The following is a 27,471-nucleotide window of genomic DNA, read 5'->3' as shown; positions in this document are numbered from 1 at the left end:
TCCAGAAGTGGAATGGCTGGATCCTTACTAGCAGACCTTGTTTCTGTCCAGGACATTTACTTCTCCCCCAGGGAAGGCAGAAGCTGATACCACGCTCAGCTCTAGGAGACCATGTAGGAGATGAGACAATCCACCTTCCAGTGATTGGTTCAGGTACCCAGGCTCAAGCCAATCAGTGCATGTTGTTCTCTCATCAACTGTTATTGGTCCAGGGGTGGGCATGTGACCCAGTCAGGATGAAAGGAATAAGGAGGGTAGAGAGAGTTTTGATCTGTCCCACCAGAGGTGGAGTGAGGAAGCGTGCTGGTTCAGTTGATACCAGCAACCATTTTGAAACCAAGAAGCCAAGCTAGAGGAGGCTAGAACCTAGAGGAGAAGAGAAAAATGGAACGAGAGCCCTGTCCTATATCTGAAGCCTACTTAACCCCTGAATTTATTTTAAGCTACTTTGTATCCAGACCTGTTATGTGTAGAGAAAGAAGCCAAATGGATACACCTCTCAAAGCATAAGGGTGGGAGCAGAAGTTGTTTGTTTGCTAATCCTGTGTCCATCCTCTTACCCCAAGGGTTCTACAGATAAAGAAACAGAGTTACACTTAATAAATGCATTTTGTGATAGAAGTTATTTCAAGTTTCCACAGGGTGTGGCTGTAGTACATTATAAATTTTAATTTTTACATTTTGTATTTTATAGTACATTTTAATTCTAATTTTTTTCTCTGTTATAAGACCCAGGGTCCAGCCAGTGCTTGGCACACACACACATTCATAAAATATGTGTTGAATGAATACATCACAAGAAACTCATAAAAATGGGTCCTTAGTGGTGAGAGGGTTGGGAAGTTATTTAACCATTGTAAACACAGAAACGTTGTATGCTTTAGGTTAAATAAGACAGTGTACCTACAATGCCTAGCACAGGATCTGGCGCCTAGTAAATAAATGAAAAGTGACATTAAGGTTATTGGAGTCAACTAAGCCAGTCCATCTTGAAGGTTCCTTTTAAATTTAATTATGTTGTTGTTCTAGGACATATAGTATAGTGACTAAGAATGTAGCCTTCATTCATAATTTTCTAAAACCAGAAACGAATCCAAATTCCATCAGCAGGGCAATGGATAAACAAATTGTGGTATAGCCATATAACAGGATACTACTTAGCAATAAAAAGGAAGAAAATACTCATACATACACCACATGGATGAATCTCAAAAGTATTAATGTTAAATGAAAGAAGCAAGAGACAAAAAACTACATTCCGTGTAATTCTGTTTTTTAGCATGATGGAACATTCTCAAAAAGACAAAACTATAGAGACAGAGACCATGTCAGTCATTGCCAAGAGCTGGGGATACGAGCAGGAAATTAACTAGAAAGGAGCACGGTGGAGCTTTTTGGAGTGATGGAAATATTCTATATATTATTTGCAGTGGTGGTTAAACAATCATATATTTATCACAACTCATTGAACAGTACACCCCCAAAAAAGTGACTTTTACTATAACTGTATCATACCTCAATAAACCTGGCTTTAAAAAAAAGTAACATGCAGACTGTTTGTATAGACTGAATTCACACAGACTTGGTTTCAAATCCTGTCTTCATCACTTTCTGTGTAACCTCAAAGATGTTTCCTTAATCTCTTGGGGCCTAAGTTCACCACCTAAATAATATCAGAGGAGATTTTGTTCTGGGCAAGATGGATTAGACACATTCTACCCTCTCTCACCCACTGAATACAGCTGTAAAACTTAGGCATGATGCTTGGCACAGATACTTGAGGTCTCTGAAAAGTAAATACTAGCAGTCAAATTAGGAAAGGAGACTAGAATTCGAAGTACCACTAAACTGAAATATAACTTCTTTTTTAAACTCCAGTATCTCCCAGGCTGGTCTCAGTATAGCCTCAGCCTGCAAGTGGACAACCACGTGGACAGAGAGAAGTCCTCTAGTTATGGTTCTGGGAGCAGGATAAGAGTGTCCTGGTGTTCAGAGAAAGTGAGGGAAATCTCCTGGGGGTTTTACCTTCTTTTTTTTTTTTTTTTTTTCTTTTCTCAGCTCCTGTGTACTCATCCCCAAGCAATTGCACGGCAGTGGCAGTGATATCATTGGCAAAAGGGACTCACAGGTGCCTAAAACTCTGAGAGGGGAAAATTCCTCTCTGATTATAGCAGAAGTGGTCCCAAAGAGGCGGGGCAAACTTGTTTATTTTTCTCTTTCTTGATCCCAGATATGGGCAGTAGAACAGGATAAATAAATCCCCAGCTTTCTGTCTAAGGGCCAGAAAATATTTAAGGTGTTAAAAGAAAGAAACTACAAAAGAAAACTGAATAAACAGAGAGACTGACATACCATGTTAATGGATCAGAAGATCCAACATAATAAAGAAGTCAATTCTTCCCATATTGATCTATAGATTTAACATAATCCCAGTAAAAATCCCAGTGGGGTTTTTGAAGAAGAAGAAAAAAAAAGACAAGCTGATTCTAAAATATAGGGAAAGGCAAAGGAACTAGACTACAAACCAATTTTGAAAAAGAAGAATAAAATTGAAGAAAACACACTATCCAATTTTATTTATTTTATTTTATTTTTTTGGCCGTGCTGCGCAGCATTCAGGATCTTAGTTCCCCGACCAGGGATCAAACCCATGCCCCCTGCAGTGAAAGCACCTCCAGCGAAGTCCCCAGTTTTAAAATATTGTAAATCTCCATTAATCAAGACAACTTTTTAGTGGTACTAGAGAAGGAACAGACATATAGATCAATGGAACAAAAAAGAGTGTCCAGAAATACACATAAAATATAACCAATTGATTTTTCACAAAAGTGCAAAGGCAACTCAGTGGAGAAATGACAATCTTTTCAACAATCGGTGCTGGGCAAATTATATATCCATCTTTTTCAGATTCTTTTCCATTATAGGTTATTATAAGATATTGAATATAGTTCCCTGCGCTATACAGTAGGTTCTTGTTGTTTGTCTATCTTATATATAGCAGTGTGTATCTTTTAATCCCAAATTCCTAATTTATCCCTCCCCCTTTCCCCTTTGGTAACCATTAAGTTTGTTTTCTATGTCAGTGAGTCTATTTCTGTTTTGTAAATAAGTTCATTTGTATCATTTTTTAAGATTCCACATATAAGCAATATCATATGGTATTTGTGTTTCTCTTTCTGACTTATTTCACTTAGTATGATAATCTAGGTCCATCCATGTTGCTGCACATGGCATTATTTCATTCTTTTTTATGGCTGAGTAGTATTCCATTGTATATATGTACCACATCTTCTTTATCCATTCATCTGTCAATGGACATTTAGGTTGCTTCCATGTCTTGACTACACAGTGCATATTAATATATTAATGCTCTGAGACATCCCACAGCAAAGAAATCTATTTACCTCTACTTAATCTGATTTCCCAAACTTAGGTGACTATGGAATTTTTTTTCAAATAACTCCAAATAATAATTCAATGAAACCCACTTTGAGACATGCTGCTCTACACCAAATCCAGATGGCAGACTTTGGTGGCTAGAGATAGACTAGGTATATAGTAATGAATTCTTTCTTCTCTAACTGGGTTCTTTGCCCATTCAATTTCTCCCAAAATTCAGGGCCAGTTTTACGAAGAGATAAAGTAGACAGTTGCTGACTTGCTTGAAATTCAGGGACACTATATGATGATGGTAATAATGGCAAAGGCATACATAGTAGTCACTACATGTCAAGTATTTTTCTAAGCAGTTTATGTATGTTAACGAGTTTAGTCATTGTGACAACCCAGTGAAGTAAGCACTACTATTATCCCCATTTTATACATGTGAAAACTGAGGCACAGAGCTACTTGCCCAAGGTCACACAGATAATATGTGGCTGAGCTAGGATTCAAACCAGGCAGTCTGGATCCAGGCTCCATAGTCTTGACCACTGTATTATACTACCTCTCAGATGAGACACCTGTTCTGTTCCCTGAAATTCTACTATTATTCATTCATTTCTTTAGTACTGTAAGAGTGTGATCTTCCAGAGCTTCCTTGGAAAACACAGTGCCAAGAAGCTTTCCCAGAATCCTTGAAGAGCTGTCTTACCACAGGTATGGTACAGACCATCTCTGTATTTTACTGTAATTGGTTTGTATACATGTCTATGACGTTCTCAATTGCAGAAATTTTGTTTCAGGCACTGTGCTAGGTACTAAAGGATAGAAATATGAATAAGATATGGCCCCTGACCTCGGAGAGTCCCCAAGCCTTTTATAACTGTTCTTGATGGACACATTGCGTATTTAAGACCAGGGCTGTAGAGCTATAAGCAAAGGGTTACATGTGGGCATGGAGGACAGAACAGTTACTTCTGATTAGAAGGGGGTGATATTTGAACGGAGGAAGAGGAAGATTTCAATGGGAGAATGAATGAATGAATGAATCCCTTGGGAAAATAAACGGTTTGTGTTATTTTTATGGTACAAGAGGAAAAGAATTAGATTTGGCACTCTATTGGGACTTCAAGCAATGACTTCATTATTCTACACTTCAATTTATCCATCTGTAAAATTGGACTAGTAAACACTAATTTCGCAGGGTTTGTTTTAAGAATTAAATAAAACCATGTCTGGAAAAGTTCTTTGTGCGAAATGCTAAGTGCCATAAAGATATTAGGTATTCTTATGCTTCTTAATTCCTCTCGTACATTGTCTCTTCAGAATCCAACACGACGGAGAACATTTACTGAGAGCTTGCTCTGTGGCAGGCACTTTCTGGATACTATTTCATTGGCTGTCCCAACGACGCTAAAAGGTAGGTATTATTTGCATGACCATCCTACAAATGAGGAACAGAAGACACAGAGATCTTCAGCTGTCTTGCTCAAGGTCACACAGCTATTAACTCCTGGGGCCCTGATTCAAACTCAGGTGGTCTCTCAGCGCCCCGATGAGAGACTAAAAATGTATTAAAGATGCTCTCGATCTGGCCCAGTTTTGACACATCCGTCAGCTGAGAATGGACAGATGTGGCAGGTGACCCACCTCTGATGAGACAGATCAAGACTTTTCTCCTTTACGTCCGTTAGCAGGTCAACTGAAAATTTGGTTAATTGTAAGGATCACAGCACCTGAAGTTTCTTTTCCCAAACACTTTATGCCTTTTACTTAAACGCTGATTAGAAGAAAAACTGAGGCATAGAAGTTTTAGAGATTTCACAGGGTTTTTTAGAAAATGGAATAGGTGAACATCCTCCTGGTGAAACCTAGCCTGACTTGGTCATTGTTAAGGAGCACAAAGCCAACAGCGGGATAAATCAGAAAAATGAGATCCAACATGCAGTCAAGTGGCATTTATCTATATTTTAAAATGACTCTCTAATGCTTTTATTTCATTGGTATGAGAGTTCCAATAGAACCCTAAAGCGATTATATAGAACACTGGAGCTTTTTAATAGCTTCTAACTTAGCAAGCCACGGTAATTTAAAAGGAAGTGGATGAGCTGCTAGGAGCAGGGAGAATTCTGATGAAGAATACAAATGTGTTCTTGCTACATTGCTTCTGCCTCTTTCTGGGGAGAGGCGAAATGCACATAGGAACGTGATGGAACTTTCCAGTTGGTGCTTTTGCATTATCAGGAAGGAAAGTGTTTATGAAAACGAAAATTACTGATAATTACGTGTGAAAGCCTGCAAGGGAAAAAAACAGAGAAACGTTGCAGAATCTTTATTTATATCCAGGGCTGAACTCCATTGGTGGGAGTGGAACAATTGGTACAATTTTTTGGAGGGGACTTTAGCAATGTCCTGACACTTTGACCCAGCAAGTCCCCTTCTAGGAATCTCCTTTTTAGCAATGCTTGCATACATTCCAAAGCTCTATGTAAAAGGATGTTCACTGTAGCATTGTTTGCATGTACAAAAAAATGGCAATAATCTATATCCATCAACATGAAAATGTTTAAACAAAGGATGGCATATCCATATTTTAGAAAATTTTGCTAATAAATGGAGTGAGGTAGATCTATATATTCTGATATGGAAAGGTGTCCGTGATATTTTAAATGAAAAAAAGCAAATTGCAAAAGAGTATCTATCATGTGCTTCCATTTTAAAATGTTTTTAATGTTAATATATTCATAGAAAGTTATGTTGAGGAATATGTACCAAAGATTACCAGTGGCGATCTCTGGGGGATGGTATCCAGATTTTTGTAATGTTTACATTTTTATGAGTATGGATTACTTTTGCAAAGAGGGGGGGAAAATGCTGAATTATTTCCTCAAGGGAAGAAAGAAAAAAAAAGAAAAGAAGTATGCCGGCAGACATTTTATTCACTATCTTTAGGTGAAAGGTGTCAGTGTAATTCCACGGTGAGTGCATCTCAGATTCTGGCCATCTGGGCAAGAGTAGTGTTTAGTCAGAATGAACCAAAATGCCTGTGTTCCCAGAAGGAGACTGAGCTGCACTGTGTCTCCCTTCTGCCGTCCTTTTTCTGGCCTTGTGGTGGCCATGGCAGCTGCTCCTCAACCTTGGTTGATGGAGTAAAACCAGCTGGTTTCCCATTCCCTTCCCTTGCCTCAGAAGCTGCCCACTTTATTTCTTTTTCTTTTTCTTTTTTTTTTTTTGCGGTACGCGGGCCTCTCACTGCTGTGGCCTCTCCCGTCGCGGAGCACAGGCTCTGGACACGCAGGCTCAGCGGCCATGGCTCACGGGCCCAGCCGCTCCGCGACATGTGGGATCTTCCCGGATCGGGGCACAAACCTGCGTCCCCTGCATCGGCAGGCGGACTCTCAGCCACTGCGCCACCAGGGAAGCCCACAAGCTGCCCACTTTAGAAGGCTCTGAAACAAGGTGGTAAAGAGCTCGGCCTTTGGAGCTCAGGAGCCCTGGGTTCAGATCCTGACTTCGCCGCGCTCCTAACTGTGGGACTGGGGAAATCTGCTTCTCCTCTTAGGTGGTCTGTTTCCTCTTGTGAAAGATGATAGTCTAAGAGAACCTGCCTCAGGGGTCTTTGGAATGAAGAGAATAGATAAGTATAGAGAATGCTTGGAATAGAAGATAAACAATTGTCACCTATTATTATTGTCCTATTGATCGATCCTTCCTTGATAGAATCTCCCATCTGTCTTCTGCTTGATAATCTCCTACCCATCCTTTAAGGCCTGGCTCAAATGCCATCACTGCAAAATCTCCTCTGGTCTCTCCCTGCACATCCAGAACTGATGGATGCTCCCTCATCATAGGTCCTGCAGGGCACTGGGTACCCAGCTTCACCACCGCATGTTATATTCTGGGTTTGCTTGTTTGTTTCCTCCATAGACCCTGAGTGCCTGCAAAGCTTCATTCCTAGTCATCTTGACTTACCTCAGAGTTTGAATTCCAATAATCATTTTTCAAATTGAATTAATCCCATCCCTGCCTGTATCACCCCAGGCCAGGCAACTTAATTCACAATGAAACTATGGTAACAGCTTCCTAACTGGTCTCCCTGCCTCTCTTTCCCCACTCTGATCCAGGCTAACGTTTAAGCCCGACAAGTCCCTGCTCAAAACCCTTCAAGGACTGAGTGGAGTCGTAGGACATGGAGCCAGATTCTTCATTCCAGTTTTGCCACAAGCTGATGTGATCCCAAGCACGATGCTTTCTCTAACGCTTAGCTGCTTCATCTGTAAAATGAAGGCAATCACATTCTCCCACAAGGCAGTAGAGGGAACTCAGTGAAAAATGCATGTGAGTGCATCACCGTTACCCAAATTTAGCTCTTACTACTTCTGTTATTGTTGAGAGGACATGAGCATCAGGGAAGAAGGGAAGAGTATCTGAAAAGTCTCTGTCTGGGGACTCAGACTACATCCTGAATGGCCCTGTGACTTGGAGCAAGTTTCTCTAGTTATACACAAAGAGCTGAGCTCTTCACCTGGGGTCCCGTTTCCACCAGAAACTGCATTTAATGTGCCCTTTTTTGAGCCTAGTCCACAAAACGAAGGGGCAAATACTCCTCCCCATGCTTAAAATTAAATACGAATATCAGAGAACCTTGGTGCAGGCTTTTTGTTGTTGTTGTTGTTGTTTTTGCTTTTACCATTTATGGAACACTTTCATACCCATTATCGGATCTGAAAAGGGCTTTAATGGCAAGAAGGCACAGCAAACTCTTACAAGTAATAATCTCTGGATGGTGGGATTGGGGGTGATTTGAATCTTATTTGTGTTTTCCTAAACCTTCAAAATCTTCTGCAGTTTTCGAGCTGCATAGAGACATGGTTACACACGTTGCGAATGCAGTAAATGCCACTGAATTGTAAAGCGTACAATTTTAGGTTATATGAATTTCACCTCATCAGAAAGATGATAGGAAGCTGCAATACCACATGCATGATTTCCTAGTCACTTATTAAAATGTGGTTTGAGGCGAGACCAAAAGAGAACTTTTAAGGTTCAAAAGCAGTTCAATCAGCTGTTACTTTCCCCCACTCATGTCCAGGTCACTGTCCCAGGCTGCCAGCCTGCAGTGCGGTCCTCCGACCACCAGGGATCTCTGCGAAGGCCTCGCGTCCCCGCTCGCGAGCGAGCGCGCGCCTGCTCTTACTCTTGCGCCTTCGGAGCACGTGTGCGTGCAGGAGGCGTGGCCCAGGGTGGGCGCTAGACCGGCCAGGCCGACGCCTGCCCGGTTTCCTGTTGGGTTCGTACCAGCCTCGTGTCTGACTGGTCTGCAGCCCCGAGTCCTTGCCGGGTCTTCCACTCCCCGCCCCCGGCTCCAGCCTTCTCCCGTCTGGGCCGGTCCCCGGCTTCCATCTCCCACCCTCAGCGGGTACCCGTTCCCCGCCTGCTGCCCTCCACGGGTCCCTGTCAGAGCCCCGGCCCCATGGCTCTGCAGGCTTTGCAGAGCTCGGGGGTGGCCTTTCGCAAGATCCTGTGTCACTTCCCCGAGGAGTTGAGCCTGGCTTTCGCCTACGGCTCGGGGGTGTACCGCCAGGCGGGGCCCAGCTCAGACCAGAAGGTGAGCCCGGGTCGGCCCCACGCCGGGAATGTTCTCACGAGTTCCCTTTGCCTTCGGTCCCTCCAGAGCCGTAGAGCTACCTGTTTGCTCTGCGCACTCCACGTATCAACTGGCAAAGTACAAGCCGTACAAAAGTGCTCCTAGTAGAACGACAGCGTCAGCTGAGTTTTGAAGGATACGTAGGCGTCAGCTTAGGTCTAGAGCGGGAGGTGCAGTCATGCGGAGGGAAGAGCTGATGCGGGGACAAGATGGAAGAAAGGAAGAGAAATATTTGCCAGGAGCTAGTTCAGTGTTCCCAGCGTTGGCTGAACATTGGAGTTTTCTGGGAAGCTTAAAAAAATACTGATATCTGGGTTCCAACTGCGGAGATTGAGATTTAATTGGTCTGAGATGAGCCTGGGCTTCAGGAATTCTAAAAACTTCCCAGGTGATTCTACTACGCAGCCAAGCTTGAGAATCACGTCTCTGGTTATAGGAGAAAATAACGAAATGATTCTCCTGACTTCGGGAAGCTGACGGAGTGATTGTAGGGTCAGGGCATGTGCAGTGACGTTAACTGACCGCAGAAGTCAGTGATGAGCGGTATATTTGCCCCTGCTCAGGACACGTAACAGGAGTCTGTTTAAGGCTACGCCTTGTGCTCTTCAGAGTTGGCTGAGCACAGCAGTAGTGAGGGTACAGTTTTCCTTGTGATTGCAGTTTTGTTTTGTTTTTTTTTCTTCTGCAAATGGAAAGAAAACTTTGCTTCCAAGGTGGCAACAAGATTCAAGACATAGCAGACAAGTGGCAGGCAGGTATTTTCCATTTAAATGAGGCTTTTAATTGACTTTCCATTTAAATGAGGCTTTTAATTGAGCTTTTGAGCTCTTGCTGAATTAATGTAAAAGGAGCGGGAGTCCAGGTGGAGATGTTTTCTGTCTGTGCAACTCGTGTTCTGGACTGGGTTTCTTTAATAAATGAAGGAAATGGTAGTGTGCAGTTTGCAATAGGGCCTCGTGGATTTGGACACCTGGCTGTAATCTGTCTTTCAGTTAACCTTCGTCTCTTCGCATCCTGGTGAGGCCATCTGTACCATTGCTTGGATTTCCTGTTTCCCACCTATACTAGTATTTAAGTAATAGTTTTCTTTAAATTGAGAGCATATGAGAAATTACAGATTTGGGGCATATAGGTTGGGCAACCTAATTGTAGTTTGCAATAGGCTAGTTACTTTCTTGTAACATACATGAACATAAATTTTTAAAAAACGTGTCCACCCCAAATCTTAAGTATCACCACCGGTTTGTGGATCACACTGTGGGAAACTCAGAACAGGCCTTGGCCTCCTGATTCTATAGCCGCCTCTTCATTTTCCTGTGTAGATTTTCCTTTGAGCAGACCTGGAATTCCCTCCAAGAAAAGGTCCTTCATTTTCCCTCACCCTCATTCCCTAGAAGTTAACAAGTAAACTCCAGCACCTAAGTCTCTCCCAGATGAGCCCCTGCCCTCAGTGCCTTAGTGGCAGTTAGCCTCGTGTGGTGTTCCATCCTTTAGTCTCTCCTCCTCCCTTTCTACTGCAGGAACATTAGCATGGTAACCAGCCTCCCTCTCTGGTCACTCCCCTGCCTGCGTCGCATTCCAGTCCTACCGGCTCTCATCTCCACAAGAGTGTTTTCCTCTAACAGTACTCCCTCCCTTCCTCAGGCCTCCTAGTACTTCGCCAAGCCTGCTGAACTCTTGCACATTCTTTTAAGACTCAGACTTATCAGAGTCTGGAAGAATATAAACCTGTAGGAAAATTCCTCCTTCTTCTCTGACCCCACTCTGAGTGAAGTTAGTGCATTTTGTGTTCTCCTACCAAGTTTTTGCTAGCAACCTGTCTATTCTCCCCAGTAGACTTTGAGGTCTTTACCTCTATCCCAGGACCTATCAGAGCTCATCGTAGGTGCTCAGTGAGGGGTTGGCAAATGGGTGAGAGTTAAAACAACTTATTTCCCTTTACATAACGCTTTATAGAGCTTGTTCATATGGTGTTATTTGATCTGGGAGAAAAGTAGAGCACGTTTAACTAGATTTAGATGAAAGACAGTGTGGCCAAGTGGTCCAGCACAGAATTTAGAACCAGATTATGTCTGTCACTCAGTAGCCATGTGTCCTTGGGCAAGGAACTTACTCTGTGCCTTGGTTTTCCTTTCCTATAAAAATGGGATAATGACAGTACCTACCTTGTAGGATTGTTTTGAGGCTAAAAAGGGTTACTATATGTATAATATATAAAGTGTTTAAAAGAGGTCTGGAACATCACTTCAGTAAGTGTTACTGTTATTATGTGAGTTGACAAAAACGAAGCTCAGATTGGTTCCAGAGACTTGCTTAAGTTTCTGATGACAGCCCTGGGTCTGCTGTTAATCACAGCAGCATAGAGTCTTAGAGCTTTCCACTCTGCCTAGGTGCCTTTCTAGGAATTAAAACTAAAATTATTCTCTTTTCTTCACCTCCCAGAATGCCATGCTGGACTTCGTGTTCACAGTCGATGACCCTGTTGCATGGCATTCAAAAAACCTGAAGAAAAATTGGAACCATTACTCGTTCCTAAAAGTTTTGGGGCCCAGGTTTATCACCACTGTCCAGAATAACTACGGCGCCGGGGTTTACTACAACCCATTGATCATGTGTGATGGGAGGGTAAGTGACTGCGGGCCTTTGTCTTAACTTGGGTGGTTATTAACCTTTGTTAATAGAATACCAGCTAAATAGATGTGTTCTTACAGTTAGGAAATGTTCACACTTTTGCTGGATGAAGGTGGTGAATGTGACTTTTTATTTTTTGCCTTTGGCCAAATTTTTTTGGTTCTCAAATTTTAGTGTGCATCAAATCACCTGGAGTGCCTGTAGGACACACAGATTGCTGGTTCCCACCCCCAGAGTTCCTGATTCAGTAGGTCTGGGGCAAGGGTTTGAGGATTTGCATTTTTTAAAAACTGAGCGGTAATTGTCATATAACATTGTAGTAGTTTTAGGTGTGCAACGTAATGATTTGATATATATATATATATAGTGAGATGATTACCCACGGTAAGTCTAGGTAACATCCATCACCACATGTATTTACAATTGTTTTTTTTTTTCTGGTGATGAGAACTTTTAAGGTTTACTCTCTTAGCAACAAAGATTTGCATTTCTAACAAGCTTTCAAATGTTGTTCACGCTACTGGTCTGAAACAAACTTTGAGAGCCACTGGTTTGGGCAGTGGGAGGAATAGGCGGACCCACTGTGGATCAGGGTGGAAATTAATCTTATCTACATACAGAGGGGCAGACACTCCCAGAAAGAAGTTGGAAGTGGAGAGGGTATCATAGGAGAGGGTTTCATAGGTAGATGGGAGCATATGGTGCCTCTTGTTGCCATCGGATGGGTGGAATTTGATGAGGGGTATTGGAGAGCAGGTGAGAACCCCGATCCCAGCAGAGGGTTGTGTGACAGCAGGAACCCTGCCCAGCCGTCTTTCATATGGAGGGCCCAGGCTCTAAAAGGGCTTCCCGGAACTAGGCAGGACCCCAGTCTGAGAGGACCAATGGGGAACTGAGTCAGATGCCTCCTAGAGGCCAGCTGGGCTGAGGGTGGCTGCTGTGCCAGCTTTGCTCCATGCTGCTGATGGCTTAGAGCAGTCATCCTTTGATGTGCAGACGAGTCACCTGAGGCTCCTTTTGAAATGCAGATTCTGATTCATTTGGTCTGGAATGGAGCCTGGTATTCTGCATCTGGTGATGCTGGTGCTACTGGTCAATGGACCACACTCTGAAGGGCAGGAGGTTGGAGTACTGACTTGAGAAGGATTTTGAAGACCTATCTGAACGTGGCGGGAATGAGCGCTGTGGCTGATTGGTGACGTCTTTGGGCCATACATTTACTTTTCTGGTTAAGGTCCCACCCGACACCACCTGTGGTTCGCAGATGAGGAAACCAAGGTTCAGAGAGAGGCAATGACCTCCCTAAGGTCTTGCAGCTAGCTAGTGACAGGCCCCTGTGATGCTCCCATTACCTCTCAGCTGTCACGCGCCTGCAGCAGGAAGGGCTGTCTGCAGTACTGTGGCCAGAGTGGAGGGAAGAAGGTTATTCAGCGCAACGTTGCACATCCACTCTAGTCCTGCCAGACGCGTAGCTGTGTTCTTTCTCCATATTAATATTATGCTGAGCTGATCTGTAATTAGTAGTTTCAAATCATATTACAAGCTCCAGTAACCCAATGTTTGGGCATAATTATGTGCCAAGGGGACTGTACTTTTTAATTGAAAGTCTTTAGCTACTTTTTAGATATTTGCAGCCTGAGAAGGCTGTTTGGGTACTGAAGTTCAGTGAAGTGGGTCTGAAGATACTTGTTGAAGCAAATGGGATTTCATAACCTGGAACAACTGCATTCAGGGTTTGTGTGAATTACTATTGAAATGAGCTTGACCATAATTCCATGTGTTCAGCGCTCATAAAGAGGTTTTATTTTTGACTGTTGCTTTGTGATTATAAAAGTGTTTGAAATAGCCTATAGTGAAAGAGAAATTCACCATGTAAAGGATGTCAGTGAAAACGTTAAAGAAAATTTCTTGTGCTTTGTCGTGAAGCAAACATTGGAAGCCCAGACTGAAATTCAGGGACTAGTTTAACTCTGCTATATGTGGTACCATCTTGGGCACATCATTTATTCTCTCCGAGCTTCAGGTTTCTTATAACTCAGGTGAAGGCCTGAGTTAAAACAGTGGTCACTTCACCTCGAATACCTGAGGAAACACACAGTCTTGGAAACTAATCCTTTGCAAAAGGTTTTGTGGAGATGTGTATTTTTACAAGGTAGGCAGTTTGAGTGGCTTTGGAAATCGAGCTTCTGCTCTGGTCAGAAATTCATTTTATTTCTTTGTGTTTTGTACTTGCATAAGCACCAGTGTGGTATTTTGCTATTTTTCATGCCCATTTCTTTTCTTTTCCAGCTTATCAAATATGGCATTATTAGCACTAGTGTTTTGATTGAAGACCTCCTCAACTGGAATAACTTATACATTGCTGGACGACTCCAAAAACCGGTGAGTGAGTGTTTTATTAGGGATGTCTCTCCTCTCTGAACCTCACCTTACTTTGACCTTTGTGATGGCAATGACGTAGAAATGAGTTTCACACTCCTTTCCCTCCCTACAGAATTTGTTGCCAGACAGTATCCAGATATTACCCACACTGCTCCCTCCCTCTCAAGATTCTCCAGTTGTCTGAATGGATCAGGTTCAGAGTCAGTCCGTTTGGCTGGGGAGGATGGCAGAAGAGGTGTCCAGTGCCTTGGTGGAGCCTCGGTCGGCCTCCCCAGATCGCCACCTCTTCTGGAATGCAAGTGCCATGGGGCACTGTTTGTCCAGTGATTTGTCCCAACAGTGCCTGGGACGATGCCTGGCATGTAGTACGCATTCAGCAAATATTTGTTGAATAAATGAATGAGACAGGTCATCATTCTGAGGCTAGTGGACTCTGTTCCCCTCTATTCTCCTCCTCAGGCCCTACCCTCATTTGGGACGTTGCTGGAGGAGGCTGTAGGGGCAGGCTTCTCCGGCTTTACTAGAAATGGAAACAAACAGAAACCAGGAAAAAAGTCGAGAGGACTTGAACTTTTGACTCGCATTCACAAATATCAGGTTTCCTCTTTTTTGCAGTTGTATAGTCTGTTTTCTGAGAAGGGGTATTTTCGTAGTTTAAGAACTATTTGAGGACTTCCCTCGTGGTCCAGTGGTAAAGAATTCGCCTTCCAATGAAGGGGACTCAGGTTCGATCCCTGATCGGGGAACTAAGATCCCACATGCCGCAGGGCAACTAAGCCCACGTGCCACAACTTCTGAGCTTGCGTGCCTCAACAAGAGAGCCTGCGTGCTGCAAACTACAGAGTCCACACGCTCTGGAGCCCGCATGCCACAACTAGAGAGAAGCCTGCACACTGCAATGAAAGATCCTGCATGCCACAGTGAGGATCCCACGTGCTACAACTAAGACCCAGTGCAGCCAAAAAAATTTAAAAAATAAAATTAAAAAAAAAAAAGAACTAGTCGCAGTTGTCTGCGACTGCCTCCAGTTTCCCTTTCCCGCAGAAATCACGGCTAACTGGAGAATTCTTAGGATAACTAGACAGTTGCTAATCTCCCAGCAAGGAAGAATTTTCTCTGTGCTGTCAGAGGGTCTTAGGTCCCAAAGAGGGTTCAGGAATTATTCCCAAATGCCTCTCATGGGTGACTATGCTGCTCCTTTTTTGTCAGCTATGGCAAGAAATTAGAGAAATTTATACAGTCCTAGCTTGCTTGGTTGTGTCATAAAATCTCTGTTGATATATGTGGGAGGTTCAGATTCTCTTGCCTTGTATCTGGGCTTAAAATTTAACAGTGTAGGTCATTAAGACATACAGAAACATTTGATCAGGGTAATAGTTACATGGGTACATCCATGTGTAAAAATTTGTCAAGCTGTGCTGATTAGATTTCTTTGCTTTACTGTACAGTATATAATTTTTACTTCACTAAAAACACATTTTAAGTCTGGAAACAATAGGTTACTGATTTAATTTCATATTTATGTAGATGAATTTCTCATTTCTAGGCTGGATAACTAGTAAGCCTCATAATTAAGCAAATAAATGTAATTGGAAATTTGTAAATATTCCTTTTCTTTCCAAGTTTCTTTTTAAATATACAAAATATGTAGTTTGATGGGAGGATTAATAAACGTGGAATTAGAAGCCTTGGGCCTTATTCATTCCTGCTACTTATTAGCTGTTTATGTGATCTTAGGCAAGTTGTTTTACCTTTCTGAACCTCAGGTAGTTTCTCTGTAGAATGGGAGTAGCAATCCTTGCCCTGCCTACTTCACAAAGGTGTTGAAAATTGGAAGCAGAATGTAATGCTGGAAAGGACACAGGTGTTTTAGAATCAGACAGATCTGGGGTTTGAGTCCCAGCTCTGACACTCCCCAGCTGTGTGACCCTGCACCAGTGACTTAATCTCCCTGGGCCTTGTGACACCCTCACCTGGGGACAAGGCCAGTGACACCGACCTCAAAAGGTGTTTGAGAAATGCCTAGATCTAAAATGTCTGGCATCTACTAGACACTCAGGAAACAATCTTTCTCTTCTCTCTGTCCTCGCCTGTCTCAGAGTTATTTTGAGATAAAATGAGATATTGAATGTGATATTATTCTCTGTACTATGTTTTGTGCTTGGAATAGTTCAAGTGTTTTTAGAAATAGGCTGTAGAAAACTATAATGCCATGAAATCTCAGAATGTAAGCACTGGAAATGACCTCACATTTCATCTAAATGTCATGTATCCTAAAAAAATAAAAACATCAATTCAAGGCAAGTAGTGACAGCTACACTCAGATCATACAAAACTGCATTTCTCAGCTAACTTGGAGAAGAAAATGTTCTTTATAACAGTGACTACCCCTCCGACTTATTAAGAAGCTTCTAGCACAAGAAAATTAACCAATCTTAAAAACCATTTGAGGTGTTAACATGACACGATTTTAAAAAATCAAAAATCATAAATGGGTGAATTAACTCTTCCACCCACACCTGCCTCCAGTTTCCCTTTCCCGCAGAAATCACGGTTAACTGGAGAATTCTTAGGATAACTATCTTTAAAGTAACTGTTTTTACCTCTAGGTGGCAGCAAATATTAATCAAACGCGATGAAACAAATCGATGAAAAGAAAGGGTTGGTAGCGTTTTGGACAAAAATAATGGGTGACTGTCTTAAGAAAGAATTGTGAGAATGAGTGTGAATTTTTTGTTTTTATGTGTTTTAAAACGAGTTACATTAAATTATATTGTCTAAAGCTCTAAAATTATCTTCCATATTGCGAAGAGAGTAGAATTTCTCAGTCACTAGCAATTTAAGTCTTAGGAATATGCAGAGGATATATGGGAACTCTCTCTACTTTCCATTTGGTTTTGCTGTGGATGTTAACCTGCTCTAAAACATAAAGTTTACTATCAAAAAATATATATAAAGGAGTACTTGGCTTAAAAAGATGGACATTTCTGGAAAAAGTTGAGTGCAAATTAATTTTCTATCAGACTTTACCATTACCTTACCTCATAATTGAGGAGATAACCCATTTTTACTTCTAGTGCAGCTTTAAGTTTGAGTTATTTACCAATCAGTTTTCCAAGTTAAGAAACATGAAAAGTATTTAACAGAACCTTGTTGTGGCCAGTCTTTTTTTAAGTTAGAAGAAGTCTAAAGTAGTATTTTTACTTCTCTAATTTATTTAATGTAAGTTGGATTTTTGTATTTCATGTTGTTTTGTATTTCATGTATAGATAACATGGCTTGAATTTTTAAAGCATTCACATTGGCAAACAATGGTATTTTGCCACCTTGTTAAAAGGATTTTAACTTATTTTAATGTATTCATTCCAATATACTTTTACTTGCTAGTCATATAGCTTTTTATAACAGGTTTACTGAGATATAATCACATACCATATAATTCAGCCCTTTAAAGTGTACAATTCAGTGGTTGTTAGTATATTCACAGTTTGCAAGCATCACCATATTGTAACTTTGTTGATTTACTTTTTTGTAGATAGTAAAATCCCAGTGGTATAAAAGGTCCCTGAATGGGACTTGGAAAGCCCAGCTTACTAGTCTTGACTCTGCCCAGCTGAGAGCAAATCTTTGGACTTCTAGCCTTGGAAATGAAAAGATTAAGCCATTCATTTACTTATTCAAAAGACAACTAAGTTTTTTTCTATGTGCATGCCAAAAGAATTTTTTTAAAAAAATCACCACATTGCTAGCCTCAAGAGCCCATAATCCAACAGGTAGATGATAAGGTTTTTTTTAATTCAGCTCAAATGTTCACTGTTTCTTTTTGGTCCTCCAGCAAAAATTAGCCTTTCTGTTCATTTGGAATGGAAAACTACTGCGGGAGGTGTCATTTGGTTAATGGTCGAGTATTTGAACACGAGGTAGGACTGTGTTCTTTGTGACTCTAACTTCACTCTTTGCAATTCAAGCTCTGTCTCCATGTGACTATTATAGAGGAGACCACATGTGACTTTCTCTTTTTTTCTATCTTGAAAGGTACTCACAAATCTCTCAAGTTGAGCTTTTGAAAGTCCCTTCAAGTGTTGCCCCTTCCTCTCTCCAGTAAAGATTTTCCCCTTGGCAGTAGTGCTAATGCTATATCTGTGGTTCAGTTCGGGGCATTCCCAGTAAGATACAAACAGCTATTCACAAATCTGAGGACTTTCTTTTTTTCCCAGGCCTCTCTGGCAGTGTCCCAAGAGTTCACTGGCTTTTCACTCTGAACAACAAATAACAGTGCTTCTGAGACAAGTTGCTAGTTCACCTTACACTGGAGAACCAGATCAGCACAGTAGCAGAGTCTTGTGAACTGACATTTTTCCTTTGAGGAAGGATGCTTTTATTTTTACTCTCTTAACCTTGAGTAGCAAACAGACTGCCTTTTTTTTTTTTAACAACCTCACGTAGACACTTTCTTGGAGAACAAGCGTATTTATTGAAAAGGAAAATTTCCCCAAACTTTTTCCTTTGCATCTTTGTTAGTATCTCAAAATAACTTCTATTTTCATTGAGTTTCTGTAAAAAGTTCCCCCCCCACACACACACAAAAGAGGGTGAGGAATTATTGAGCAGGACCTGGTGAATGAGGATGAAAATAGGAATTTGGAAGTAAACAGGCTCACTTCACGAATCCTGGGTCCTGGTACGGTGTGCCACTGTTCCTCATGGGGAGATCTTTTAACCCTCTGGGCCTCAGTTTCCCCGTTAGTGAGATGAGGAGGTTGCCCTCCTAGATCCTTGATTCTGTATGGAGTATAAGGCGGGAACGTTATTCAAGGAATAGACATAGGAATTCTAATAGGACCTTAACTTTTGTTTTAATCATCTTTCAAGATTAAAAGTTAACAAGAACAGAATGCATGAGGATAACTCAAAATATTTAGATCTGGATTTGCCAAGTACAAGGGTGTTACCCTGATTTTTGCCATCAACTCATTATGCAGCCTTGGGCAGATCTGCTCCTGGACTGCTGCTTGCTCTGACTATGCAGATGTTTGCAATAATACTGAACTCACCCAATTGCTGCAGGGCTTAGTTCAGGGCCATTAAGTCCTTGTAATTATGAGGGAGGAGGTGGTAGTATGGAATTAAGTGGCTTACCTATCACATGAGAGGTTTGTACGTTATAAATATTCCCTTAAAAAAAAGTAGGGACAAAAGGTAAAAGACAGATTTTAGGTTCTTAAGCCAGATTTATAAAATAGTTATGTTTTCTAATATTGCTTTTCACAATTAATAAAAAAAATTAGAGAAGAAACTATACTTGGGGATATACATCATTCCTGTCTTTCCTTGCTATCTAATAAAATTTTAGTTTGGAGTTTCTCATACTGTATGTGTCTTTTATGTGCCATCTGAATTTTGTCAGAAATTATCTACATTTGATAAATAAAAGGCAATTTAAGCCCTACTTTCTAGAACACGAGAAAGATGTGGTGACAGCACTAAATGATTTAGAGATGGTGGTTACATTTCAGATACATGGGTGTCCTTATTAGGGATTTCTAGATCCTTCACTTGTTGAGAAAATCAGTCAGAAGCAACATGATAGTTTAAGATTATGTCAGGAGTGCAAATTGGCACAATTGCTACAAAGAGCGATTTGGCAATTTTAGTTCAAAGTAATTATACACCTTAGAGCAGTGGTTCTCAAAATGTGGACCCTGGGCCAGCAGCATCAACATTACCTGGGAACCTGTTAGAAATGTACATTGTCAGGCCCCATCCAGGCCTACTCAGTCAGAAACACTGGAGGATGGGCGTAATAATATGTGGGGTTTTGGGGGGTTTTTTTGGCTGCGTTGGGTCTTTGTTGCTGCGCATGGGCTTTCTCTAGTTGTGGTGCACAGGCCTCTCATTGCGGTGGCTTCTCGTTGTGGAGCACGGGCCCTAGGCGCGCAGGCTTGAATAGTTGCGGCATGCAGGCTCTGGAGCGCAGGCTCAGTATTTGTGGCACACAGGCTTAGTTGCTCCGTGGCATGTGGGATCTTCCCGGACCAGGGATCAAACCCATGTCCCTTGCATTGGTAGGCAGATTCTTAACTACTGCGCCCCCAGGAAAGTCCCATAATATGTATTTTAACAAGCCCTGCAGGAGATTCTGACTCTTACTAAAGGTGAGAACCCCTGGCTCAGAGAAACGCTTGCGTGTGCAACAAGAAACACACAAGGAATCTCACTTCAGCTGCGGCTTCAGATGAAACATCTCATTTAATCTTCCCAGCAACCTTATAAGCTTGGTTCGGTTATTAACCCTGTTTTACTGATAAGGAATGATGCCCATAGTCAAAGAGCTAGTAAGAGATGGAGCTAGGACTTGAACACATTCTCTGAACTGCAGTGCAGTCTTTAAAACCAATCTGAACACACTGGAGCAATTTGTATCTTGATGGATTGGGAGAAGTCAAAGACAGCAGATTCTACTGTAGCTAATTTCTTTCCCTTTTCCTTAGTCACATTCAAAATCAGTTCAAAATAGAGCATGACCTGCTTAGCTTATGTATGGTTAAGAACAGAGGTGAGTTCTAAACAAAGAAGTAAAATGCCTTTTTCCACCATAAAATTAAGTGAAGAACAGTGATTAAAAAATAAAAAAATACTAAATTTCTCAAAGGTCATTTATTCCATTTTGTGCTGACTTCTTTTTCAAAACTCATGTTGAATTTCCTCATTTAAGAACAATATTTGTTTTTCTTTCCTATGTCACGAGTTCTCTGATTTGAGCTTAAAACAGGAGACTCCGGAATTGCTTATTAGAATAATAAATATTTCATGTCAACTGGCCTAATACTCAAAGATCTTCAGGGCTAAGTGTTTAGGACAGTTCCAGCGTATGTATAAACACATAGGTTGGGCAGTACTCCACTTCTGGAATTTTTCTTCTGAATGTTCTGCTTTTTCCAGGTGAAAATCGTAGCAATGAATGAGAATGTTGCTCTCAGGTCGGCCCTGGATAAAAATCTGAAGAGTGCCGTGACTGCTGCTTTCCTCATGCTCCCCGAAAGCTTTTCTGAGGAAGACCTGTTTATAGAGATTGCCAGACTCTCATATTCAGGTCAGTAGGTTTCATGCCTGTACTTTCTACAGGAAGGAGATTCACTGTTGGAAGACCGTGCAGGCCAGACACCCCGCCCCTCGCCCTGCACTGGAGCTGCAGCAGCCGAGGCTCGAATCCCACCACCTCTTTGAAGGTGGAGGCAGGAGTTCTTTGATTTGCCTCCTTGCCCCCAGGGTCTCTTCCTTTCCACTTCTCTACATAGGGTCACCTTTTTGTTGTTGTTATTGTTCAATTTTATTTTGAAACAATTCCAAAGGTACAGAGAAGTTTCAGTAATGATCCAGAAAACTGCCATGTGCCCTTTCCCCAGAAACGTTTCGCCACACTTGTTTTATCATTTTGTATCCGTGGTTTTCCAAAGCTAGTGAGCAGCTGAATCCTCTGGAGGGCTTGTTAGAACAGACAAGACAGCTGACTTGTGAGGTCTGGGCTGGGGCCCGAGAATCTGTATATCGAGCAAGTTCCAGGTGATGCCTGATGCTCCTCCAGGGATCCCACTTTGAGAACCACTGCTCCCTCTGTATGTGTAAATGCGCCATATTATATATATTTTTTCTGAACTACTAGAGAGTAGGTCACAGATATCGCGTCCCCTCTAGGCCAGATCCTTCAGTACGTGTTTCCTAAGAACAAGGACATTCTCTTACATAACCACAGTACAGTCACCAAATTCAGGAAATTTAACATCAATACAGGACTTCTGTCAAATTGCTGATCTGTATTCCAGATGTTGTCAGTTGTCCCAATAATGTCCTTTATACTGTTTTTTTCCTTCAAGTACATGATCCAGTCAAGGATCATATATTGTACTTCGATGCCATGTCTCTTTTTTTTTTTTTGGTGGTACGCGGGCCTCTCACTGTTGTGGCCTCTCCCGTTGCGGAGCACAGGCTCCGGATGCGCAGGCTTAGCGGCCATGGCTCACGGGCCCAGCCACTCTGCGGGATGTGGGGTCCTCCTGGACCGGGGCACGAACCCGTTTCCCCTGCATCGGCAGGCGGACTCTCAACCACTGCGCCACCAGGGAAGCCCACCATGTCTCTTTTATCTTTTAATTTGTAATGTTTCCTCAGCCTTCCTTTGTCTTGCATGACATTCACATATTTGAAGTCTACAGACCAGTGATGTTGGTGCCCTGACAAGCAGCGTTTTCTCCTTTCTAAGCGAACTCTGGGGAGACATTTGAAGGTGAGGCAAATACGCTGCTTCTTACTAAACTTGCCCTCCTAGTGTGAGTTTCCACTGATGGTCCTTGCTTGAGCCAGTCCTTACTATGATGGGCACAAAGTGGAGACTTGCCCACTCCGTCTTTCCTCACGTTAAAGAAAGCTTGCCCTCCTTCCCCAGTCATCTCTTTATTTATCTAAATATTAACTTCCTTTCCCCTTAAACCAGTTGTGCTCCTCAGAGATATCAGGGCACAGGGGAGGCTGAGAGGGCGGATCCCGACCCCTCACCGCACCCCACTGATCTTTTTAATGTGTTAAGGGTCCATGTAAAACTCCGTTTACAGAAAAGTAGCCTGCTACCTAAAAAATAGTTTGAAAACCACTATCTTAAATAAATATCGTCTTTCCCAACTTTTAAGTATGAGTCAAAGAACTCTGTACTCAAAAAATTGCAAAGCGGGCTTCCCTGGTGGTGCAGTGGTTGAGAGTCCGCCTGCCGATGCAGGGGACACGGGTTCGTGCCCCAGTCCGGGAAGATCCCACATGCCGCGGAGCGGCTGGGCCCGTGAGCCATGGCCGCTGAGCCTGAGCGTCCGGAGCCTGTGCTCCGCAACGGGAGAGGCCACACAGTGAGAGGCCCACGTACCACAAAAAAAAAAAAAAATTGCAAAGGCAGTTGACTCATTTTCTGAATCCCTGTACAGATAAGATTTCATGGAAACGCAATGCTGAAAGAGACCTGAAAGGACTTGTTCTTCAGTCTTTTTTCCAAAATGTGTGTGCTGTGACCACAGCTGTCATTGCAACACGGCCGAGAAAGGAGATGGCATAACCTTGGTCTTGGTTGCTTCCAGCTTCTCATGGCAAAGGCAGGGGAGCAAGCGTGGCGTGGCTGCCTCCAGGGTGAACATGTGGGGAGGGCCTCTGGGTACCTCCCTCCCCACGCTCCCCTGTGAGACAGCAGGGACCAGAAGCCTTTTGTCGACTTTGTGGGAGAAAATGCAGAGCCGTTCTCTGCTCTGCCCACGTTGTCAGGATCAGCATAGTGTTAGGTGGATTCCAGTTCTCTGTAAATTCAGAACACTGACTAAAGACATTTATCGAATCTTATCACTGCTCTCACCTATTTGCAGACTTTAAGTCGGCACTCAGGCTGTTCTCAGTCTTGAGCTGAGTTTTGCTCTGCCTCCTGGAAGGGCTGTGTCTTATGCTCCTGGTTTCTCCTGTTGTTCAGTAAACACTTGCTGATTCATAGCAGTATCATCCTCTGTTTCGCTTCTTCTGTAATATTGATTAAGGGCTGCTGTATAGAGACGCTGTTCCAGACACAGATAAGGAGGTCATTAAGTAGGTAGATAGATGTGTAGGTAGGTGGATGGATCATTTATTCCTTTATTCCATTACTGAGTCCTCGTACTACAGCCCTGTTTGTTCAACAAATGTGTGTTGTGTTGTGTGTCTTCCCTGTGGCACACACTGTGCTAGGCCTGGGTGCACACTAGCAAGCGTGACGCGAGTGAAGCTCCTCGTGGAGTTTCTGGTCTTTTAGGGAGAGGCAGGCAGTAAAGAAGCAATAAGGCAGTTTGAGATCACGCTAAGTGCCATGAAGAGAAAAAAATGTATCAGGCTGAGGGTAAGGCTGTCTCACAGTGGGTAGCCCGGGAAGGCAGTCTGAGGTGGTGATACGGAGCGTAGGTGGAAATAGTGACAAGTAGCCGGCCCTGGGCTGTTGGGGGACGAGCTGGCAGAGGAAGCGGGCTGCTCCCCACAGCCGGGTCTTGCACCTCGCTGTGTCTGACTCCAGCCCCTCAGCCTCCGGTCACTTCCATTCCTCACCTTGCCGCTTCCTGTTATTTGTGATTGCTTAACCCAGATTTGGATCTGAGAGTTTGGCCAAGTAGCCTACATTACTCATTTCAAAGAGGTTGGCTTCTGTTTTCCCGCAAAACTTAGGACACAATACTTGCCAATCCTCTCCAGGGGGACTACTTCCAACACTGTGTAGTCCCTACCTTATGAATGAGACATTTTCCAAAAAGTCTTCTGTAAGCCAGTTGTTTAGACTGGGGATATATTTTCCCATTGAAACAGCACTGTATATGATGGTTGTTCCTCAGCTAGGACACAGTATAATTAATGGTTACCTAGCCCATAATATGATGGAACTATACTAGGAGAGTGCACATGGGGAAGGATCTAGGCCCTGCAGGCATGTGTCCTTCATAGGTATGAGACTTGCCCCAGGCGATGTGTTGAAAGGCAAGCTTTTCTACCTGCCTTTCTTAGGCTTCTGAGAACCCAGTATCCTTGAATTGATCAGATTCTATCCCTTGGGCAAACTACCTAAACCTCCCAAGCCCTCAGAATATTCCAGACTTCAAGTTACACACCAATGTATTTTTATTTCCAACTTAGACATTTATTTTCCACCTGGTTCCAGTTGAGAGAGAGAATATGTTGTCCCTAACCTGTGAAATTCAACATTTCTCCCAGGCAGGGTCGGGAGGGACACAGAGAAAACAGTGGCTCCGTGTTATTGGACACGTTCCTGCCAGTAATTACTGGCAGAGGCAAGATCTGTCAGTATTGCTAGTAGTAATAATAACCCCTATATTTTATGCAGTATTTAAGGATCACTTTAACTGCCCTGGGGTCAGTATTTATGGCATTATTGTTATAAACGATGGTGAGAAAGGAGTAGGTGGATGATGAGAGCCTGCAAAATTGGGGAGGAGAAAGCTTTCTAATCCTTCAGTTATTCTTAGAAGTCAGCATTTAAGTAAACAAAAAGAAAACCAAATGAACTTTAGGGCCACCTTGAACATTCTTATGGAAGTACAAACTATTAAAATGACTAATTTTAGGTAATGATCCTGGTTTAATATTTATCAAGTGAATCAGCGTACCATAACATATGAAGAACTAAAGCTACAGTTTCTGCTGTAAAGAACTGCACATTAATAAACGTATACAGTCATGGTGAGTCAGTGGTAGATTTAAAAAACAGCCCATGTGGAAAAGGCAGGGGAGTGTGAAAAGCATGGCTTGTTTAGGGAAGAAGGAGCAGATTGACGTGACTCAGGTCCATGGCTTATGGCAGGAGAAAGTAGCATTTTTTATTGTGTACCAGGAATGACTCTGAATACTTTTGATCTAATAACTAGCTTAATCCTCACCACAGCCCTTTGATTGGGTGCTCTATTATTGTCGCCATTTAACAGGTGAGAAAACCAAGGCCCAAATCTGTCTCAGGTCAGTTGTTTGGTAGATTAGTAGGTGGTGGAGCTGGAATCTTAGCCCACACTCTTAACCATTTAAATTCACTGCCTCTCTGGTATTTTGGAGAAGAGGTTAGGCCGGTGTTGGGCAGGGCACTGAATACAAACTGAAGAGGTGGGAATTTCACAAGCAATACACAACTAAGAGCCACAGAAGTTTTCAGGCATTGCAAGTTGGTCCAGGATTTGTTGTTTTGGAAAGATAATTTTGCCAGCACTGTGCAGGAGGGAGAGAGACGAAAACCAGGAAAATTTTTTCGTTCAGCCTATAATTAGGGGAGTCTTCTCTGCCTGGCGCCCTTGTAAGCTCTGGGGATGAAGGAAATAAACAAGGCAGGCACAGTCCCTGCCCTCATGGGGCTTTCTCTGTAGGTAAAAAATCAGACAGCAAACACGTGGCAGCACAGAATAGGGGAGGAAGGAGAACGTTACTTTAGTGTAACCAGGGAAGGCCTCTCCCAAGGTGACGTTGGAACTGAGCACCAGCCTCTGAGGACCCGTGAGCAGAGCCCGGGTGAGAGCTGGCCAGGCAGAGAGGAGTCTGTGGGGAGGACAGTTAGGACCGAGTCTGTGTCGGTTGCCCTGTATCCTTGACCTCCGGAACTCTGCCGTGGCTCATGGCAGGTATCTGTGCATGTGTGTTGGGTGGATGGACAGAGCCCAGCAAGTCTGGATGGTGACGAGGGCTCAAACTAGGGCAGTGCCTCAGAGATGTGAACAGTTTCACGTGAAAATAATCAAGGTCAAACCCTTAACTGCTTCAATTAAGTATTCTATTGATATTTACTACTTTGCTTTTTTTTTCTAAGTCATAATATTACTTCATGGAAGGGAGCATTTGTAAAGTGTTAAAAACCCAGTCAGACTCCTGGGTTCACGTCTTAGCTATAACCTTAATTAACTTTCTGCCTCCTTGTAACTCAGTTTCTTTCTCTCTAAAAAAGGTTTTTATAGGGATTAAATTAAATCATACATGTAAAGTGCTTAGCCCAGTGCCTGGCACATAGTAAATGCTCAGTAAATGTTAGCCCTTGTTATTCTGGATACATGTTTGCTTGTATTAACACAGACACTTAGAAAGGGCAAGACTACAGTCAGACCTGAGTTTGAACACCAGCCTTGTGGAGGTGCTGGAACCTTTCTGAGCCTGTTTTCTTCTTTGTAAAACAGAAATAACAATCTCATAAAAAGGTTTTCAATGAGATAATATTTATAAAAGCCCCCAGCTTCATACCTCATTGATGGTTGGGGCTCAGAAAATGACTGCTATTATTATTTATTACTATTATTGTGTACTATTGCTGGCTATAGAGGTTTTCCTCAGGCTGAGACACCTTTATTCGCTCGATCATTCAGTGATTGGTGGGTGCTCAGGCTGCCTCCGTCCATCATTGTTTTATTAATGACACTGCTGCGAATCACTTTGGCCAAATTACTTTGGTACAGAAGGGGGCAGAGTTGGAAGTTGTCTAACTTCCTTGGACACATTCTCCAAATTGGAATTATGTTGTCAGTTATAATAATCATAAAACTTGTTACATGTTGACAAATAACGCCTGTTGAAGTTAGCAGAGTACTTAAATCAGGTGGATTCACTTGGCCCTTTACAATCCTTAAGAAACAAAAAACACCTTCAAGCACTGTCAGTAAGAGAGAGAATGGGTTTGTTTCGATGCCAGATTGTCTGAACGCAGTCTCAGCTACTTCTAGGAATAAGACAAAGCAGTGAGGAAGTGCCAGTTGAGTGATTCTTGGAGAAAAAAATTAGAAATGGGTGCCCGAACTCTAAAAGTGTGAGTAAACATCCCCATTTCTGGATCCTGGTCAAAGCCAGTAAAGAAACATTTTCTCTGGGGTGAGAGTGTTAAGATTTATTCCATGACAGTC

At 42.6% G+C, this 27,471-nt stretch overlaps 1 protein-coding gene across 15 annotated transcripts in view; it reads left to right on the top strand.

Annotated features, from left to right (window-relative positions):
• Window positions 1–3,957: 3,957 nt before the first annotated feature.
• VGLL4 (vestigial like family member 4) overlaps window positions 3,958–27,471 on the top strand; it is a 277,108-nt gene continuing 253,594 nt past the window's right edge. For 12 of the 15 annotated variants that reach the window (XR_003796665.1, XR_003796669.1, XR_003796670.1 and 9 more), the window contains exons 1-4: window positions 8,652–8,989; window positions 11,471–11,653; window positions 13,949–14,041; window positions 20,984–21,134. Coding sequence is in view for 8 of the 15 variants with exons in the window: in XM_029242472.1 (XP_029098305.1) it covers window positions 8,855–8,989; window positions 11,471–11,653; window positions 13,949–14,041; window positions 20,984–21,134 (562 nt within the window). In the remaining 7 variants the exon portion in view is untranslated. Of the gene's footprint in view, window positions 4,099–4,707; window positions 4,802–8,624; window positions 8,990–11,470; window positions 11,654–13,948; window positions 14,042–20,983; window positions 21,135–27,471 lie in introns of those variants that run through there. The other 3 variants (XM_029242473.1, XM_029242480.1, XM_029242475.1) reach the window with 3 other exon arrangements.

This window comes from Monodon monoceros, unplaced genomic scaffold, assembly GCF_005190385.1.
Source record: "Monodon monoceros isolate NGI ecotype Baffin Bay Population unplaced genomic scaffold, NGI_Narwhal_1 Super_Scaffold_3, whole genome shotgun sequence".
Lineage (NCBI taxonomy): Eukaryota > Metazoa > Chordata > Mammalia > Artiodactyla > Monodontidae > Monodon > Monodon monoceros.
The sequence above is the reverse complement of the archived record's forward strand: the minus strand, read 5'-3'. Positions and strand labels throughout refer to the sequence as shown.